Genomic DNA, 22,476 nt, shown 5'->3' with positions numbered 1-22,476 from the left:
AAAAATAACAATAAAATTATGTTTTTTGGGAGTTTTTTTAAAGTGGGGGCCCTTTATGGATTCTTGCACCGGGGCCCTGAGGTTTCTGGTTTACTCCTCTGTACTTTGCTATAGTAATATTAATAATAATCCTAATACTCATTAGGCACCATGCTGTGTAAGTAAGTAGTTTATTTCTCATAGTGGGACTGAGAGATTTCCCTTGCTCACATTGCATTCAGAAGTTTTTTTACTATTAGGATGAGACATGGTTATAACATAATATAGTTAGAATGTGAATAAAATATTTACATGTAATGATGTCCCATGATTAGGATGAAACTGAGATTCTCTCTGAATAAGAGAGTTTGGGTCCTATATGGAGAGACTAGAATATGTGTGTTTTCAGGATAGGTTTGAGACATTCACTGTGCGGCAGACTAATGGAAATTTTTCAGTTATTTTTTTAAGGGGAGATTGTCGGGTTTGTATGACAGATTCTTATTTTCCATAGATTTTTTCAGACCCAACTTTTTTTTTTCTTCTGCAATTCAGCTAGAGCATGCAATTAGAAAATCTTTGCAATTTACTTCTATTATCTCATTTGTTTTCTTCTTTGGTATCCTTTGTTAAAAAGCATATCTAGGTAGACTTGGGAACATATTTCCCTCTTGTCATTGGCTCACCAGATATGTTCAGCTAGCTCCCAGTAGTGCTTTGCTGGTCCTTCAGCAAAGGATCCTAAGAGAATGAACCCAATTTGATAATAAAAGTAAATTGGAAACTTGTTTAAAAATGTATATGCTATATACTTGCCATGTTTGGTATACGGTTAAATAAGAAAAGGTGAGCGGAGGGGGGGGGGGAATGGGCCTCTTTGCCCTAAAATGCCCGGGCCTTTTTTTGGTCCCAGTAAAATTGCAGGCTCTTTCTGAATCATGAAAGAAAAAATTGGGTTTAGTGTCCCTTTAAAGTTTCCCTCAATTCTTAAGGCTAAAAGCTAATATAATCTTTTTACAGGAAACACACTGTACCAAAGAAGTAGTTCCGAAATACTGGTCGAAATGCTTTACACAACATTACCACTCAACAACAGACAAAAAAAAGAGAGGGGTATCTATTCTGTTACACCAATCATTAGTATTTTTGGTAGAGGAAACGATCAGAGATCCAGAAGGGAGATTCTTAATAGTGTGAGGGAGGCAACGGGATAAACAAATTATTCTATGTAACATCTATGCACCCAATGAGACACAAATATCTTTTTTCTACCACATTTCCTATTTACTAACCCAGTGGTCACAAGCTAGGATCCTGGTGGGAGGTGATTTCAATATAGAGATGTATACACACCAGAATACAGATAAGACCAAATTGACCCAAAATAAATTGAGACACAACTCAATGGTTAAAAAGATAAAAGAGATTTTTTTATCACATAACATTATAGACTCCTGGGACACTTTATATGGGAAAACTTCAGATTACACTTACTATTCTCATGTGCACAAAACATACTCAAAGGTAGACTATGTTTACTTAAATCAGATTTGGCTCCCTGATTTGACATCTTCCACCATATACGCATGTGCTTGGTCTGACCACTCCATAGTCCAAGTAATCATAAAGGAAACATTTCACATTAGCACAACACGCTCCTGGAATTATGACCCTTATGTACTACAGAAGCCAGGCATACACAACTCTATCTCACAAGCTATGTTAGAGTACTGGGCAGTAAATATAGATTCCACTTCTAATCCGATTAATACATGGGCTGCACACAAGCCTTTTATCAGAGGGCTGCTCATCAAAGAAAAAGCGACCTTGACCAAGGCCAATAGAAGCCAAGTAGACTCTTTACAAACTCAAATAGATACCCTTACCAGATTACACCAGCAAAACCTATCAGCAACAGTATTTCAGGAACTACAGGCTAAGAGGCTAGAATTGTCGACGATTATGAATAAGGCATCTCTTAGAGCAGCTATCAAATTGAAAGCACAGTACTATCTCTATTCTAACAAACCAGATAAGTACTTGGCACATAAGCTTAGAGAACAGACAAAATCTTTTTCCATACCACTACTGCAGAAAAACGAAGGTACATGTACCTCCAACCCTCTGGAGATAGCTGAGACCTTTGCTCAATATTATGCACATCTCTATGACGGTAAAAAAACAACACAAAATGACCAGACTAAACAGTTGCTACATAGATTTTTAGACAACGTTAAACTCACACCAATAGATAAATCAGTCAATGACGAGCTAAACGAGATGGTGTCAACCAGGGAAGTTCTAATGGCCATCAAGGAACTCAAGCCTGGAAAAGCGGCAGGCCCGGATGGGTTTCCGGGAGAATATTACCAACTTTTTAAATCAATATTAACTCTGCATGTAGTAACATTCTGTAATGATATCTTACAGGGTAAGGAAATCCCAAGAGAAATTTTACAAGCTAAGATAGTAGTGATCCCTAAGCCAGGAAGGAACCCAAAATTATGCCAAAACTACCGGCCTATATCATTAATCAACCAAGATATAAAGATCTTCATTAAAATATTGGCAAATAGACTTAAGACAAATTTACCAGCCTTGGTCCATCCAGACCAAGTTGGATTTATTCTAGGAAGAGAAGCCCCAGATAATACAAGGTGGATGATTTCCCTGGTTGACTATCTGAATAAGACGCAAACGCCTTCTCTGGTCCTATCTTTGGACACGGAGAAGGCGTTCGATAGAATAGACTGGGACTTTATGTTAGAGGTTTTGACTAGGTTGGGATGCGGGACCATTTGTTCAAGCTATCAAGGGCATCTACTCATACCCTACAGCACACATTAGAGCGGCAGGCTACCAATCTAAAAGTATTGATATTCGGAACGGTACAAGACAAGGCTGCCCCTTGTCGCCACTTTTATTTGCTCTTTGTGTAGAGCCCTTGGCAGCGAAGATTCGCCTAACCCCAGAGGTCCATAGAGTACCAATAGGTAGAGAGGAATTTAAAATATCCCTATTTGCAGATGACGTCCTCCTCACCCTGACCAAACCTTTGATATCCTTACCTCACTTATATCAAATCCTACAGGAATATTCTGGGGGTATAAGGTAAATCAAGAAAAATGTGAGGCGTTATCTATTGCTCTACCAGCCCACACTAAAAAGGTCATCGACACTAATTTTTCATTTGTTTGGGCTAAAGAAGCGATTAAATACTTAGGAGTCAGGATATCAAGCGATATCTCAGAACTTTATAGATTAAATTATGTACCTCTATATAAGGTAATTAGAAAAGAGATTAAATCTTGGAAGGCTGGGGGTTTCCTTTGGTATGGCCGACTGTCGGCGATTAAAATGAACATTCTCCCGAGAATATTATATTTGTTCAGAGCTCTCCCAATTAAGATTCCCTTACCAGAACTAAACAAATTTCAGACAGACTTGATAAGGTTTTTACGGGGAAACAAGAAGGCTAGGATACCCTCACAGATATTAATGCAACATAGACAATTGGGGGGGGGGTCAGGGTCCCAAATTTGCTTAACTACTACCAAGCGGTGAGACTAGCGCAAACTACCTTAATGAGCAACACTCCAAACGATTTGGTGTGGGTGAGAGCGGAGACTACAATAGCAGGCTTTAGTCACTCAGATGATCTCTTGTGGGCACATCCGAAGGATGTACATAAATTAACAAAAGCTGCGAAACCAACAAGAGAGATGATGTCATTGTGGCACTCGCTGTCCACTTCTCTAAAGCTACTGCCCCTAGATTCACTAGTAAGACCACTAAGGACACTGATGTGCCAAGACTTTCACGGGCAAATTGACAAGTGGGCGAACAAAGGGCTTTACAGGGTAGCTGATTTTCTCCACAAAGGTAAAATAGCTTTATACCAGCAGATACAGGAAAAAATATTGCCAGACAAATTACAATGGTTTTTATACCTACAGATAGCATCAACTATCACCAAGGTCTTACCCCGAGATCCCAGACAGACTCTGACGACAATGGAAAGACTGTGTTGCACTAGATCTAGACATAAAAAACTAATTTCCATCATATACATAACTCTACAAACAGCCAAACATACATCTAAATCTCTGTTGATGGAAAAATGGGAACGAGATATTAACAAAATTTATTCCAAAGAAGAATGGGAAGAGGCCTTCTAGGGCTCTGGAAAAGGTATGGTTAGTGCAGACTATAAAGAAAATTGCATTAAGACCGTTTTTAGGTGGTATCTTACTCCGATAGTCACGTCACACTATACTCGTAACGGTAATAAAAATTGTTACAGAGGTTGTATGGAGATGGGAACAATATGTGGTGGGAATGCCCTCAGATACAACAGATATGGTCTAATCTATCTAAATTGCTAAGCGAGGTGCTCTCTGAGAATATTACCCTGACAGTAACCCAAGCTCTATTAAATGAGCATATAAAACAAAATTTATGCTTACCTGATAAATTCCTTTCTCCTGTAGTGTAGTCAGTCCACGGGTCATCCATTACCTATGGGATTATAACTCCTCCCTAACAGGAAGTGCAAGAGGATCACCCAAGCAGAGCTGCTATATAGCTCCTCCCCCCTACGTCATATCCAGTCATTCGACCGAAAACCAAACGAGAAAGGAGAAACTATAGGGTGTAGTGGTGACTGGAGTATAATTTAAAATTTAGACCTGCCATAAAAAACAGGGCGGGCCGTGGACTGACTACACTACAGGAGAAAGGAATTTATCAGGTAAGCATAAATTTTGTTTTCTCCTGTTAAGTGTAGTCAGTCCACGGGTCATCCATTACCTATGGGATACCAATACCAAAGCTAAAAGTACACGGATGATGGGAGGGACAGGCAGGATCTTTATACGGAAGGAACCACTGCCTGAAGAACCTTTCTCCCAAAAACAGCCTCCGAAGAAGCAAAAGTGTCAAATTTGTAAAATTTGGAAAAAGTGTGAAGTGAAGACCAAGTCGCAGCCTTGCAAATCTGTTCAACAGAGGCCTCATTTTTAAAGGCCCAAGTGGAAGCCACAGCTCTGGTAGAATGAGCTGTAATTCTTTCAGGAGGCTGCTGTCCAGCAGTCTCATAGGCTAAACGTATTATACTACGAAGCCAGAAGGAGAGAGAGGTAGCCGAAGCCTTTTGACCTCTCCTCTGTCCAGAATAAACGACAAACAGGGAAGAAGTTTGTCGAAAATCTTTAGTTGCCTGCAAATAAAATTTCAGGGCACGGACAACGTCCAAATTGTGCAGAAGTCGTTCCTTCTTTGAGGAAGGATTAGGACACAATGAAGGAACAACAATCTCTTGATTGATATTCCTGTTAGTGACTACCTTAGGTAAGAACCCAGGTTTAGTACGCAGAACTACCTTGTCTGAATGGAAAATCAGATAAGGAGAATCACAATGTAAGGCAGATAACTCAGAGACTCTTCGAGCCGAGGAAATAGCCATTAAAAACAGAACTTTCCAAGATAACAGTTTGATATCAATGGAATGAAGGGGTTCAAACGGAACACCCTGTAAAACGTTAAGAACTAAGTTTAAGCTCCATGGCGGAGCAACAGTTTTAAATACAGGCTTAATCCTGGCCAAAGCCTGACAAAAAGCCTGAACGTCTGGAACTTCTGACAGACGTTTGTGTAAAAGGATGGACAAAGCTGAGATCTGTCCCTTTAACGAACTAGCGGATAAACCCTTTTCTAAACCTTCTTGTAGAAAAGACAATATCCTAGGAATCCTAACCTTACTCCATGAGTAACTCTTGGATTCGCACCAATGCAAGTATTTGCGCCATATTTTATGGTAAATTTTCCTGGTAACAGGCTTCCTAGCCTGTATTAAGGTATCAATCACTGACTCCGAGAATCCACACTTTGATAGAATCAAGCGTTCAATCTCCATGCAGTCAGCCTCAGAGAAATTAGATTTGGATGGTTGAAAGGACCCTGCACCAGAAGGTCCTGTCTCAGAGGTAGAGACCATGGTGGACAGGACAACATGTCCACTAGGTCTGCATACCAGGTCCTGCGTGGCCACGCAGGCGCTATTAGAATCACCGATGCTCTCTCCTGTTTGATCCTGGCAATCAATCGAGGAAGCATCGGGAAGGGTGGAAACACATAAGCCATGTTGAAGACCCAAGGTGCTGTCAGAGCATCTATCAGAATCGCTCCCGGGTCTCTGGATCTGGATCCGTAACAAGGAAGTTTGGCGTTCTGGCGAGACGCCATGAGATCCAGATCTGGTTTGCCCCAACGTCGAAGTATTTGGGCAAAGATTTCCGGATGAAGTTCCCACTCCCCCGGATGAAAAGTCTGGCGACTTAGAAAATCCGCTTCCCAGTTCTCCACGCCTGGGATGTGGATCGCTGATAGGTGGCAAGAGTGAGACTCTGCCCAGTGAATTATCTTTGAGACTTCCATCATCGCTAGGGAACTCCTTGTCCCTCCCTGATGGTTGATGTAAGCCACAGTCGTGATGTTGTCCGACTGAAACCTGATGAACCTCAGAGTTGCTAACTGAGGCCAAGCCAGAAGGGCATTGAAAACTGCTCTTAATTCCAGAATATTTATGGGAAGGAGACTCTCCTCCTGAGTCCATAATCCCTGAGTCTTCAGGGAATTCCAGACAGCGCCCCAACCTTTCAGGCTGGCGTCTGTTGTTACAATCGTCCAATCTGGCCTGTTGAAGGGCATCCCCTTGGACAGATGTGGCCGATAGAGCCACCATAGAAGAGAATTTCTGGTCTCTTGATCCAGATTCAGCATAGGGGACAAATCTGAGTAATCCCCATTCCACTGACTTAGCATGCACAATTGCAGTGGTCTGAGATGCAGGCGTGCAAAGGGTACTATGTCCATTGCCGCTACCATTAAGCCTATTACCTCCATGCATTGAGCCACTGACGGGTGTGGAATGGAATGAAGGACACGGCAAGCATTTAGAAGTTTTGTTAACCTGTCTTCTGTCAGGTAAATTTTCATTTCTACAGAATCTATAAGAGTCCCTAAGAAGGGAACTCTTGTGAGTGGCAATAGAGAACTCTTTTCTTCGTTCACTTTCCACCCATGGGACCTTAGAAATGCCAGTACAAACTCTGTATGAGACTTGGCAGTTTGGAAACTTGACGCTTGTATCAGAATGTCGTCTAGGTACGGAGCTACCGATATTCCTCGCGGTCTTAGTACCGCCAGAAGAGAACCCAGAACCTTTGTAAAGATTCTTGGAGCAGTAGCTAACCCGAAGGGAAGAGCTACAAACTCTTAATGCCTGTCTAGGAAGGCAAACCTTAGATACCGGTAATGATCTTTGTGAATCGGTATGTGAAGGTAGGCATCCTTTAAATCCACTGTGGTCATGTACTGACCCTTTTGGATCATGGGTAAGATTGTCCGAATAGTTTCCATTTTGAACGATGGAACTCTTAGGAATTTGTTTAGGATCTTTAAATCCAAGATTGGTCTGAAGGTTCCTTCTTTCTTGGGAACCACAAACAGATTTGAGTAAAACCCTTGTCCGTGCTCCGACCGCGGAACCGGGTGGATCACTCCCATTAGTAAAAGATCTTGTACACAGCGTAGAAACGCCTCTTTCTTTATCTGGTTTGTTGACAACCTTGAAAGATGAAATCTCCCTTTTGGAGCAGAAGCTTTGAAGTCCAGAAGATATCCCTGAGATATGATCTCTAACGCCCAGGGATCCTGGACATCTCTTGCCCAAGCCTGGGCGAAGAGAGAAAGTCTGCCCCCTACTAGATCCGTTTCCGGATTGGGGGCCCTCACTTCATGCTGTCTTAGGGGCAGCAGCAGGTTTTCTGGCCTGCTTGCCCTTGTTCCAGGTCTGGTTAGGTTTCCAGCCCTGTCTGTAGCGAGCAACAGATCCTTCCTGTTTTGGAGCGGAGGAAGTTGATGCTGCTCCTGCCTTGAAGTTACGAAAGGCACGAAAATTAGACTGTCTAGCCCTTGGTTTGGCTCTGTCTTGAGGCAGGGCATGGCCCTTACCTCCAGTAATGTCAGCGATAATTTCCTTCAAACCGGGCCCGAATAATGTCTGCCCTTTGAAAGGTATGTTAAGCAATTTAGATTTAGAAGTCACATCAGCTGACCAGGATTTAAGCCACAGCGCTCTGCGCGCCTGAATGGCGAATCCGGAATTCTTAGCCGTAAGCTTAGTTAGATGTACTACGGCATCAGAAATAAATGAATTAGCTAGCTTAAGGGTTTTAAGCTTGTTTATAATCTCATCCAATGGAGCTGTCTCAAGGGTCTCTTCCAGAGACTCAAACCAGAATGCCGCCGCAGCTGTGACAGGCGCAATGCATGCAAGGGGTTGTAATATAAAACCTTGTTGAGTAAACATTTTCTTAAGGTAACCCTCTAACTTTTTATCCATTGGATCTGAAAAAGCACAGCTATCCTCCACCGGGATAGTGGTACGCTTAGCCAGAGTAGAAACTGCTCCCTCCACCTTAGGGACCGTCTGCCATAAGTCCCGTGTGGTGGCGTCTATTGGAAACATTTTTCTAAATATAGGAGGGGGGGAAAAAGGTACACCGGGCCTATCCCACTCCTTGTTAATAATCTCTGTAAGCCTCTTAGGTATAGGAAAGACGTCAGTACACGCCGGTACCGCATAGTATCTATCCAGCCTACATAATTTCTCTGGGATTGCAACCGTGTTACAATCATTCAGAGCCGCTAATACCTCCCCTAATAGTACACGGAGGTTCTCAAGCTTAAATTTAAAATTTGAAATGTCTGAGTCCAGTCTATTTGGATCAGATCCGTCACCTACAGAATGAAGCTCTCCGTCTTCATGCTCTGCCACTTGTGACGCAGTATCAGACATGGCTCTAACATTATCAGCGTACTCTGTTCTCACCCTAGAGTGGTCGCGTTTACCTCTAAGTTCTGGCAATTTAGATAAAACTTCAGTCATAACATTAGCCATGTCTTGCAAAGTGATTTGTAATGGCCGCCCTGATGTACTTGGCGTCACAATATCACGCACCTCCTGAGCGGGAGATGCAGGTACTGACACGTGAGGAGAGTTAGTCGGCATAACTTTCCCCTCGTTGTCTGGTGAAATTTTCTTAACATGTACAGATTGGCTTTTATTTAAAGTAGCATCAATGCAATTAGTACACAAATTTCTATTGGGCTCCACATTGGCCTTTGAACATATTGCACAAAGAGATTCCTCTGTGTCAGACATGTTTAAACAAACTAGCAGTTAGACTAGCAAGCTTGGAAAATACTTTTCAAAACAATTTTCAAGCAATATAAAAAACGTTACTGTGCCTTTAAGAAGCACACAAAAAACTGTCACAGTTGCAATAACAATGAACCGGATTAGTTATAGAAACCAAATTTTTACAGTAAATGCATTAATTTAGCAAAGGAATGCACCCACTAGCAATGGATGATTAACCCCTTAATACCCAGAAAAACGGATAACAATTTTTATATATACGTTTTTATCACAGTCAAAACACAGTCTCACAGGTCTGCTGTGAGTGATTACCTCCCTCAAAACTAGTTTTGGAGACCCCTGAGCTCTGCAGAGACGTCCTGGATCATGCAGGGAGAATAAGGAAGACTGTGACTGAATTTAATGCGTAGTAAAAGCGCCTAGTTGGCTCCTCTATTAATTGTGACAAGAAGTTATCCCTGAGAACATTTAAAAATCTATCCCCCTTAGCTGAATTACTAGTTTCATTGGCCCAGTTTATATCAGGGTAGTTAAAATCTCCCATAATTACAGCACTGTTATTAGCAGCCTTACCTATTTGGATAAGTAGTTGAGTTTCCTCCGGGTCACTAATGTTCGGAGGCTTGTAGCATGTTCCTAGTAATATTTTTTTAGGATTTTTCCCCCCACTCTTTATTTCAACCCACAGGGTCTCTACATTGTCACTTGTATCATAAATATCTTCCCTTATTGTAGGTTTAAGGTTAGGTTTAATATACATGCAGATTCCTCCACCCCTTTTATTATTCCTGTCCCTCCTAAATAATGTATACCCCTCTAAGTTAACTGCCCAGTCATGTGAATCATCCCACCAAGTTTCAGTTATACTGATAACATCATAGTCCTCTTCTGCAACTAAGAGCGTCAGCTCCCCCATTTTACCTGTCATGCTTCTTGCATTTGTTGTCATACATTTAATTTTCATGTGCTTTCTGCTGCTACTTGGTGTGCTTTCCTTTATATTTTCTAATGTGACATTTCTTAAGTCATCCCTTCCTTGAGATATTAAGGGATTGTCATATTCACAGACTGATCTCTCTGTTCTATTTCTATTTTGTTCTAACTGACCCTCCCCCCCTTTGCCTAGTTTAAAAGGTTCTCTAAACGTGCTACCATCCTTTCCCCCAACACACCTGCCCATAAATCTTTCACCAAGTACCTCAGAGAGAAAAACGATTAACCTGCCAGTAAACGTTTTAAATATAAATATATGAAATGATAATAAAAGCCTGTTGCTAGTCGCTATCACTGCAGAAAGGCTATAAGTTATATGTATACAGTATTTTCTTAGTGAAGTGCCATTCCCCAGAAATACTTCAGTGCCAACATACATACATAACAGCCTGATACCAGTTGCTACTACTGCATTTAAGGCTGTACTTACATTTTATCGGTATTCGCAGTATTTTCTCAGTCAATTCCATTCCTTAGAAAATAATATACTGCAACATACCTCTTTGCAGGTGAACCCTGCCCACTGTCCCCTGTTCTGAAGTTACCTCGCTCCTCAGAATGGCCGAGAACAGCAAATGGATCTTAGTTACGTCCGCTAAGATCATACACAAACTCAGGTAGATTCTTCTTCTAATGCTGCCTGAGAAAAAACAACACACTCCGGTGCCGTTTAAAATAACAAACTTTTGATTGAAGAAATAAAAACTAAGTTTTAATAACCACTGTCCTCTCACACATCCTATCTATTGGTTAGGTGCAAGAGAATGACTGGATATGACGTAGGGGGGAGGAGCTATATAGCAGCTCTGCTTGGGTGATCCTCTTGCACTTCCTGTTAGGGAGGAGTTATAATCCCATAGGTAATGGATGACCCGTGGACTGACTACACTTAACAGGAGAAAACCCTTTAACTCAGCCATAAACACATTCATACACACTTTATGCACGGCTACTAGGATATGTGTAGCACGTTACTGGAAGACAGGGATACCCTCATGGGGAGAAGTAATGGAAAAAAATTAAGACCACACACAAGTTATCAGAGTCAGCATCATTTATACAAGCTAACCATGACCAATTTCTAAAAGTTTGGAATTATTGGATCTTAAGAGGTTATTAATTAGGCACAACAAGATACTCTGACATTACAGAACTAAGACCAGAACTGAAATATATAGGGAGACGAGAGACGACAAACGACAGTAGAGACTCATGCATGACTGGAGGTGGTTGGGCTCTCTCCCTGGATCGGCGGCAGACACAATGATGAAACAGGCAAGTTGAAGTTTGAAGTTTGAAATTACAGTAACGGTGAGGGGGGGGGGGGGGAGTTTATTGTTTAAGGTTTCTTGTTAGAGTATAATGGAAGAGAGGTAATGGGGGGGGAGGGAAATTTTATCTTCAGAAAATACAACAATGAGGTACGGGGAGGAAGGGGATGCCAAAGAAAATTAAATTTCTTCTGTAGTGTGTTGCATCCTTCAATCTCCGTTGATATCAAGGACTATATGTTTAATCACACTGATTGTCAGATCTTTCCGAACTCAATTATCGAATAATAACTGTTCAATTAGAAAGCCCGTTTACTTTATGGTTTTGTTTCACAAGTTACAACAATTATAAAAGACTTTAAACGGACAGTCCCTTACCAAAAGGGAGGAGAGATGTAGAGATTGTAAAAGAAACTGTACATTGCGTGATGTAATCTTTATATGTTTTACAATAAAAATTATTTCAACTAAAGTTTCCCTCAATTGAATTTAACTTGAAACAGATATTTCCAGTTTTTCTTTATATAAATATATACCTCTCATATAAAAGTGTATATTTGCATAAAAATGGTATATCTAGCAATAAGTTTATATTATTCTACAGTATTCAAATGCATAGTTATGAAAAGTGTTATTTTGCAAATATAACTTCTAAGTCACTTTAATTACAAGCAGTAGAAAAATAGTAAGTATTTATTATTGGTAATTGAGTAGTAAATGCAGCAGTTCACTCTTTGTATACTGACATCACATAATGAAGCCAGTTACACACACTTACTGTAATGGTTTATAGTGTTTATGAGACGCACTCCAACCTGTGCATGATTATTGGTCATCAGGACAATATCAAACAGATCCTCACTCTCTGGGTAGAGCTCACGTAGATGGATGTTAACAGCTTCCAGAGCCTGAGATAGAAACAGAATAGGACAATTACACATTATCCCTGCCATTTGTCTGCACAGACAATCAATCAAACAGTATCCCATTTTGAAAACAGTGAAACCCCCATTGCCAATTAATTACAAAAATATAATTTTGTTTTGCCTTAAATCTCTAGCATAGATAATCAAACATGGTCAAAATATGTCAGATGAGAAAATGTCATATTTATTTAAAGCATAAAATGTTGCCAGTAAGGTGGTATTATGAAGTTGCCAGGTGGGGGCAGTATAATATTTAACATTATAAAATTTTCTGCTATCTGATGCACAATTGCATAATTTAAGATACATTTATTCAATGATCATCTGTGCAATAAGCATTCAAAATGTTAATATTGGCTAATTTTAGCTTAATATTGGCTTAAATTTTAGATACATTGTAGAGAAGAGAATAATTATAACAAATAAGAAAAAATACTTGAATTGCATTGTATTATTGGACTATTTCTTACATATTGGGCCCGATCCGATATGCAGCGTCGCCCGCAAAAGCCGGAAACGCCAGATTTTGCACGATTTTGGTATTACATATACGGCGTAGCATACAAGTTACGCGCATATATTTCACCCTTCGGCCGTATTTTTTTTAGCCATAGACTAACATAGAACAGACGCGCAATTTGGTATCAAATATACAGCGTAAGGACTTACGCGCGCAGAATTCAGAAAATCTACTCCATTCTCATCTCGCCACAAATTGCAGGCGCAGCAACCCTTGCACTGACTAAAAAAGCAACGTAACTCCCTGGAAGCCTTAACAAACACATACATTTAAGCAGCATCTCAAGGTTAAAGGGACAGTATACTATGATATTGCTTTTTAAAGGTTTATTTGTGTATTTGAAATAGTTTGAAGCCACAACATAATCAAATGGATTGAGCTTGTAGGTACTTTATCACATTGTGGACATATACTTGCTTATTTACTTTAAATTTCTTCTCAAAACAATCAATAATACTTGGAGGAGAGAACAATGGGAAATCATAATTGTATTACCTTCATCTCTTTATATATGGGTTTCTATATGAATTTTGAATAGCAGAATTACGTGTCGCATTTATTTGAAATCGCGGATCATTTTTACGAGTGTTAGCCTAATTTGCATAAAACTACTCTACCTTGACACTTTCCGTGGACAAAATACTGGCGTAAGTTACTTGTGACGACTAAAATGTGTATTTGCGCACATTTCAGAAGATTGCCAGTTTAGCATCTGACGGCGCAGTATATGTAATACCCTGATGTGCAAAGTGAAATTACGGGCGGTGCAGGTACCCACGCTTGCGCTGAAAACTACGGCGTATATCGGATCGCGCCCCCGATGTGCGAGGTGAAATTACGGGCGGCGCGGGTACCCACGCTTGCGCTGAAAACTACGCCGTATGTCGGATCCCGCCCATTGTGTTTAACACCTGCAAAACACCAATCACCATCTAGCTCCCAGTAGTGTGTTGCTGTTCATGAGCCTACCTAGGTATGCTTTTCAACTAAGAATACCAAAAGAACAACATAAATTTGAAATTAGAAGTACAATTAAAAGTCTTCAAAAATTGCTTGCTCTATCTGAATCATGAAAGTTTGACTTTCAAGTCCCATTAATGGGTCATTATTTGGGTCTTATCACAGAAAGCTCAACTAAATAATGTTGAGGATGCAGTATTAATGGTTGAAAGGGTGCAGTATTATTGGCTGAAAGGGTCATGAAGTTTATATCAGCAACTAAAAAAGTGATCATTTTGATAGGAAAAATTGGCAGTCCTGATCTCTTTGTTGCCAATCAGGGGCAAGATTACATATGCAGCGTCGCCCACAAAAGCCGGCGACCCCTGTTTTTACGCAGTTTTGGAATCACATATACGGCGCCGCATATAATTGCGGCACATATATTTCACCCGTCGCTATTTTTACTCCCATAAGCTAACATAGAGCCACAAATCGATATCAGCGCAAGGACTTACGTGGCGAAAATGGAGACCTTTTACTCCATTTTCACCTCGCCACACATAGGCAGGGGCAGCAAGACTTGCACTGAGTATGTGAGCACCGTAACTCCCTGAAAATAGTAACTAACACCTAATGCATGCACAATATCTTATCTACCTGTCACCCGCAATCCTCCACCGCAATAATTAATAAAGTATATTAACCCCTAATCCGCCAACCCCCACATCACAATAAACCTAATAAAACTATTAACCCCTAATCAGCCATTAACCCACATCACAATAAACCTAATAAAAACTATTAACCCCTAATCCGCCAAACCCACACAACGCAATAATCATAATAAATCTATTAACCCTTAATCCGCCAAACCCCCACAACGCAAATAACTAATTAAATTACTAAACCCCCTAACCTAACACCCCCTAAGTTAACCCCAATTACCTAAGATTACAAAAAATAAAAAAGTCTAACATTACATAAAATTATATACCAAATTATCAAAAATAAAAAAATAAACCTAGTCCCTATGAAAATAAAAAGGTTAAACAGCTCTTTTACCTTAAAAAACACTAAGTTCCCCAGTAAAAACCCCCACCACCCAAAATAAAAAAACCTAACACTAAAAAATCCTAGACTACCCATTGCCCTAAATGGGCATTTGTATGGGCATTGCCCTTAAAAGGGCATTCAGCTCTTTTAAGAGTGCTCAATAAATCCCTAATAAAATAAATAAATAAAAAATCCTAAATCGAACCCCAAATAGGTACTCACCGTTCCTGAAGTCCGGCAGAGAAGGTCCTGTTCCACTCAGTGGTGAAGTCTTCTTCCAAACGAGAGAACACAGAGGCGCCCCAATGGCCTAGTACCACCAGCACAGGGACAATCAATATCAAGAAAGACAGGTACTCACAAGTGTAGTGCACCCAATGGTGGTAGTGAGGCAGGCTGGAACTTTAACAGTAGTCCAGCTTACTGAACTTGACCCAGCTCCAATCAAAACCAGGGGGTATCAACAGGGACCTTCCTCAACTCTTGTTCTGGAAGATTAGAATAGACCACCATAGCCTAATACTATATAGCAAGGTAAATTTGTAAGGTAGACAAAAACACACTTACAAAACGAAAAGCACCTCCAGGTGCAATATAGACGGACTAGGACTTCACAGCCGCCCAGCTAACTGCACTCCTGTCCAGCAGGAAACACTCCAAAACACAGGATTTCAGGATGATGGTATCCAAATAACACCAGCAAGTGTATATGATAAAAATAACCAAATAGGTACTCACCGTTCCTGAAGTCCGGTGGAGAAGGTCCTGTTCCAGGCAGTGGTGAAGTCTTCTTCCAAACGGCCAACATCTTCTTCCAAGCGGGGACCACTTCCTTCTTCATCCAGGACCAAGCCGGCGTGGAGCAGAGATGAGCGCGGAGAAGGACCGGCGACCGCAGAGCCATGGAGGATCATCTTCGTGCGTTCGCTGCCGTACACTGAATAGTGAATTCAAGGTACGAGTTTAAATATGGTGTCCCTTGCATTCCTATTGGCTGATTTGATTCTTCAAATTCAAATCAGCCAATAGGATGAGAACTACTGAAATATTTTTTTTTTTTTGATAATTTGGTTTCTTTTTTTATGTAATGTTATTTTTGTAATCTTAGATTAGTTTAATCATAGTTTTTTATATTTAAGTAATGTTAGCTTTTTTATTTTAATTTTAACTTAGTATTTTTTAATTTAGGTAACTGGGGTTAATTTAGGGGGGTGTTAGGTTAGGGGGCTTAGTAATTGAATTAGTTATTTGCGTTGTGGGGGTTTGGCGGATTAGGGGCTAATAAGTTAATTAGGGTACTTCCTTTGTGGGGGTTTGGCAGATTAGGGATTAATAGTTTTATTAGGATTATTGCGTTGTGTGGGTTTGGCAGTTTAGGGGTTAATAGTTTCATAAGGTTTGATGCGATGTGGGTTAATGGTGGATTAGGGGTTAATAGTTTTAATAGGTACTTTGCAATGTGGGTTAATGCAGATTAGGGGTTAATAGTTTTAATAGGGACTTTGCGATGTGGGTGAATGGTGGATTAGGGGTTAATACATTTATTAGGTAGTTTGCGATGTTGGGGTTGGCGGATTTAGGGGTTAATACTTTAATTAGGTAGATCGCGATGTGTGTAAATGGCAGATTAGGGGTTAATAGTTTAATTAGGCATTTTGTGTTGTTGGGGGTTGTCGGTTTTGGGGTTAATACTTTTATTATTAGTTCCGGGGGTTTTATGTGTCGGGTTTATTTTTGGGAGGCGGGTTACACTTTTACGGGAGATTGGATTTTTTTTTTTTTTTTCTTCGGCTCCGGCAGTTTTTAAAGTGCCGTAAGTCACTGGCGACTACAGAAATTTGTATTTACGCTCATTTCTGGACATCGCTAGTTTATCCGACTTACGGCACTTTATGAACTGACGGCGCCGTATATGTGATACCCCGATGTGCAAAGTGAAATTACGGGCGGCGCGGGTTTCAGCAGTTGCGCTGAAACATGCGCCGCAAATGTAATCTCACCCCAGATGCACAATTCTAAGGTGGAATTGGAGATTTGCAGAAGCATTGTCCTATACAAAGAAAATATCAGTATATAGTTCAGAGCTTCCTTCCCTCTGAGGGAAGGGGTAAAGTGCAATTTACCAGAGTAGTTTACACCTGAGCAAGCAAAATAAATAGTTTACAATGGTAAATCGAGCATTATATGGAAATTGTGTTTACTGTCATTTTAAAGAAAACTGCACCCAAATCCTGATTTCCTAATTACTAGTATAGTTCTTGTAATGGTATAGCAGAGTGATTGCGAGATAACAACAGAGATAGGGCCCTGGCAACAGACAGGTATACTAGAACTGTGCATAAGTATTTAAATAGCTGCTCAAGAGAAAATATAGACCAGTGCTGTGACTTGAAGAGATAAACACAAAGAAAGATTAGAGAAAATAAATAAGATCACATATAGCACTCTTACCTAAATACACTGGAAGCCATATAGGAATCAAGTGTAACATGTTTAATTATACAAAGGTTGTAGGAAGTACCCCCACAGTCATACGGTATTGTCATTAGTACCCCCAACAGTGACATGCAATTATTATAAGGTTAAAAAAAAGAGGTAATCATACATATCCCAGAATGTGACAGACTGGTTACAGATTGTTTTTATTTTAATATTATGTCACTTAAAGGGACACGGAACCCAATTTTTTTTCTTTTTTGATTCAGATAGAGCATACAATTTTAAGCAACTTTCTAATTTACTCCTATTATCAATTTTTCTTCGTTCTCTTGCTATCTTTATTTGAAAAAGAAGGCATCAGCTTTTTTTTTGGTTCAGGACTCTGGATAGCATTTTTTTATTGGTGGATAAATTTATCCACCAATCAGCAAGGACAACCCAGGCTGTTCACCAAAAATAGGCCGGCAAAAAAACCTTACATTCTTGCATTTCAAATAAAGATACCAAGAGAATAAAAAAGATTTGATAATGGGAGTAAATTAGAAAGTTGTTTAAAATGTCATGCTCTATCTGAATCACAAAAGAAAAAAATTGGGTTCAGTGTCCCTTTAATTATAAAAAAATATGAATGCTGAAGGAAGTAATATTAATGTTAGCACATTTCTGCACCTAACGTTATCACATAGTTACACAGCTTATCAGGCTCATTTCATTGTGACATGCTGGGTATAGAACACTCGATGACACACTCTGCTATGAGTAACAGACTTTTAGTTTCTATAGTGCCTGGCACATTTAGGGCTAGATTACAAGTGGAGCGCTAATTTATCGCGAGCCCACAAACAGGCAAATTCGCCTGTATGCGGGTGAAAAATAAATAACGAGATCTCTGGTTATTTTTTTTAAATGTCCCCCAATTGGCCCCAAAATTAGTAATAGTGTTGCTTTAGGGGGGGGGGGGAGGAGTAGCATCTTTATTTTCTTTATTAATAACTGCACTAAGAAGTTTTTTTGGGGTTAAAGTTGGCGGGTGTGGGTTGTTTAAAAAAAAAAAAATGCCTTTAAATTGCGGTCTATGGGAACTGTGTGTTCCCAGTAAATATATATGTATATGCTTCTATACATATATATTTAGGTGTTAATATGTGTATATACACCTAAATATATATGTACTGTATATATTCATATATATATATATTTACAATCTGCTGCCCATCGCTGCGCGACTTATCCCTTTCACTGAGCTAGTTCTCATGCTGTGAGAGCAAGGCTCCCATTGGAGCCTATGGAAGCGTGTGCTGTATTACGAGTGTAGCGCAAATATCACGCTCGCGTAAGTGTAAATTTGCGCTTCACTTGTAATCTGCCCTTAATATGTATTATCTGAATCAATACATCAGGCTGTATAAGAGTGGAAGAACGTTGAAACCCTGCACATATCCAGCTGGTACTAGAAAAATACTCTTTTGAATTCAGCGGAGACTAGGGTTGTGAATTTGAAGTAAATATGGGAGATTAAAGGATTAACAGATTTCATGTAGGGGATTGACAAATCAGATAGTAGTTACTGAAAAAAAATTAGTACAACAAAATCCTTTGTACAAATCATCTTCAGTCACACAGTCTACAGCTTTCTGCAAATCTGTGAATTCTATGACATGCCAGCAAAAACATTACAAGGTCAGATACATCAAATTCTTAACTAAATAAGAGTACAAGAATACAATATTAAAGGCAAGGTAAAGTTGGGTACGTTTTAAAACATGTTTACTTTTCTATTTACCACTGCAATGCAGTCGCTAAGTTGGTTTACACAATAGATTTAGTATTTTCATGAAAAATAATAAAATATATGCGTACCATTTATTGTAAAACTCCTCCCCGCTTCTACTTCCTATTTTCTCGCTCTCATCGTAGCGACCCAACCCACCCCATGCGCAATTTTCGTACGATACTTTGTATTCATTATATGAGACAGACTCGTCTTCATTATTCCCCGCGATTACGTATTACAATACCGGCATTATTCTTTAAATTTTATTTAAAAATATTGTAATAGTAAGTATCTTTATTCTTACAGTTAACGAAATATCAATTTCAAATATTCATATTTTAGCATAATCAAATAATGACTATTCGATTTATTTTGTCTGTTATTGCTATCCAAAAGAGTGTATCAGTATTACGATCAAAATTGACATATATATTTAATAATCTAACAAAAGGAGCATGCACGAGTCTTGAACGAGCGCGTTCAACAGTGTAGACGTTTCGGGTCGGACTCATGCGCAGTGCGGTCCGATGACATCTGATATGCTGTGTTCACCACCACATGGAGAAAGCGGTGATTGGAGGCCACAGTGTTAGAGAAGTGTCAATCACTTCTATAGAAAAGTCGGGCGGACGAGGAATCGTTGCAGGACAACGATTTAAAAATAAGATTTGAGGGTAAAAATAATAATAATATAAAATTGATTAATTAAAGTTATGCTAATTTTGTCTGTTATTGTTAAATTTGTTAACGAGTGCACACAAGTTTACCTTGCCTTTAAACAACTGAGCAGCTAAATAAGTGAGATTAAATACGTGATATCCCTGGAAATAAGGGAGAGCTGGCATCCCTAGCCGAGACAGATATCACAATAACCATCACACATGACACTATTAGATGACATACTCTGCTATAAGTTACAGATATTTAGTTTCTATAGTGCCCATATATATGCTTTCCATAAAACTAAGTGAGCATGTGATGTGGATTAATCAAGTACTTCAGTTTGCCCTTATTATATTATTAGATATACCATAGGAAGATAAATGATCTAGGAGCAATTAACTCCTTGTTTCTGTTAGTCATTGGTTGTGATACCATAATTATGTTGATTGACAGTAAAGGAATAACAGTCAAAGACAAACCTTCCAATCTTTATTTGAGTAAACAGCTCACTACTATCCAAACTGTTAGCAAATATGTGTATCTGTGGGTGTTAGGCTGACACATTTTACACCAGGCACAGGGGTTTCTGGGTAGGATTGCTCTCCCTCCTATCAGATTTAAAGTAGCATGACAATCAAATCTCCACTTTTATGGTTCTGATAGAGCATTTAATTTAACTCTATCATCATATTCACTTCAATCTTTTGGTAGTCAGACTTTGCTAACCCCCTGTATAGTGTGGGTATGCTGCTCTGGAGCTGACTTTATGATTAACTCATTTAAAAGGATTTAACACATACTTATATACAAGTAACAGTGCAATAATAAAATGCTCTAACACATCAGAGCATTTCCTTTTACGTGTTATGTCCCTTTAAGAGAAGACAGCTCCCTTATGATTTGCTAGAAAGGTAATCTTTGCAGTTGATTATGGTGATTGTTTTAATATAGTTGGCAAACTTGTTGTTCAAGGGAAGGCAGGGAATGTTTATTTTATTTTTGTTAGTACTCAAACATACATAAAGACTTTCTGCTGAGTATAAACACAACCAACATAAGTTGTAGTGTCACTATACATATTTGCCTAGGGTTACAAGCAAGAAAAAAACTAACTTCCATCATACGATGCAGGCCTACATGATTATTTGCTTAGAAAAGATGGCAAACTGAAGTATACTGTAAGCTGTCTATATATTGCAGAGCTCTGCAGCAAAAGGTCAGCGTGCACTAATAAATCAGTTGTTACGTGCACATGTGGTATCAGAGCTGTCAGGGGCATCAGTTTCCTGCCTAGTTACTTAAACAGAACATACAAACTGTGTCTGTCAGGCTCAACATTATGTTTATAGTGTGGGTAAAAGCAGACTGATCAGAGCAAATAAATTGCGCTAGAGGGTGGAAGTCTAATGATGTGGAACCAAAGAGACAGGATGGGCTCTTTTGTGGGAACTACAAATTGGTAAGATCCACAAATTGTACTTTGGTTTGAAGCCAAGTCAAGATAATGGCAGCATCAAACTGATGTTGTCAATACTGACCCTCAAAATGTGGTTAATGTTGTTTTTTTTTATGAGGAGGTTTTTTATTTCTAAACAAGGCAACATAAAAAAAAAACTATTTCATGGTTTATGTCTCTGTAACTTTTGCAACAAAGGGACATTCTATAACAAAAATGAGTATGTCATGTTTGTACTATACTCTTCAAATGGGTTAAAGATCAGGAAAAAAGAAATCACTTTTCAGGAGCCACAAAGAATTGCTGGTGCCAAGCAAGATACAGCCGGTGACCCAATAAACAGAGGCTGTTACATGCAGCTGTAGATTAGTAATGCAAACATAATGGGCTAGATTACAAGTGGAACGCTAATTTATTGCGCACCTGTAAACAAGTGCTAGCGCAAGTTCGCAGTAGCAATTAGCACTCAGTAAATTAACGAGAGGTCAGACCACTGGTTAATTTTCTGAATGTCCCCCTATTGCCCCCAAAATACAATGTAGTCATCTTTATTAAAAAATAAAAATAGTAGTATCTTTATTTTTTACTAAAGTAACTGCACAAAGCTGTTATAAGGGGCTAAAGTTAGTGGGTGTGGGCTGTTTGTAATCTGGCCCTTTGTGCGCAAACATGTAATTTTTACAATAGAATGACCCTTTAAACAAGTTTTTTTTTGCCTGCCTTAATAAATGTGAAGAAAATGAACTGTTTAAATTGAAGCTAATACAGCAGTATCATTTGTATATGTCATACTAATGCCCGCCATAGGTACTCTCTGCTAATGACTATTGGCTGATAGGTTCTACCTACTAATGCTCATTTTATAGCCACTGAGTATTAGCAGGGAGCATCTATTTTTCAATGGGCATTAGTAGGAAGCACACAAATGATACTTCTACATTAGATTCAATTTAAATTGAAAGAGCTTTGATATCACACTATTTCAGGCAAAACAACATGTTCAAATGTTGTTTTTTTTATCTAGATCATATACAATTATTTAGTGCAATGTACCTTTAAGATGGTCAGCTAAGGGTGATCATCATTTTGCTAACCAACAGCTGCTGAAAGGTATGTTGTATCCGCAGCCTGACGGCTAAGAGAAAATTAAAGGAAAAGTAAACACCTTGAGATTGTAATTTACACTGTTTAATTATGCGCAGTTAAAAGGACACGAAACACAATTTTTTTTCTTTCT

General features: G+C 39.3%; 1 protein-coding gene across 1 annotated transcript in view; it reads right to left on the bottom strand.

Annotated features, from left to right (window-relative positions):
* The window catches only part of NT5C1A (5'-nucleotidase, cytosolic IA), a 148,590-nt gene that overhangs the window by 22,133 nt on the left and 103,981 nt on the right, over nt 1-22,476 (bottom strand). The window contains exon 3 of the mRNA XM_053707315.1: nt 12,245-12,374. Coding sequence (XP_053563290.1) covers nt 12,245-12,374 — 130 coding nt within the window. The remainder of the gene's footprint in view (nt 1-12,244; nt 12,375-22,476) is intronic.

The sequence above is a fragment of the Bombina bombina genome, chromosome 3, assembly GCF_027579735.1.
Source record: "Bombina bombina isolate aBomBom1 chromosome 3, aBomBom1.pri, whole genome shotgun sequence".
NCBI classification, from domain to species: Eukaryota; Metazoa; Chordata; class Amphibia; order Anura; family Bombinatoridae; genus Bombina; species Bombina bombina.
Note: the sequence above shows the minus strand (reverse complement) of the source record. Positions and strands in the feature narration are given on the sequence as shown.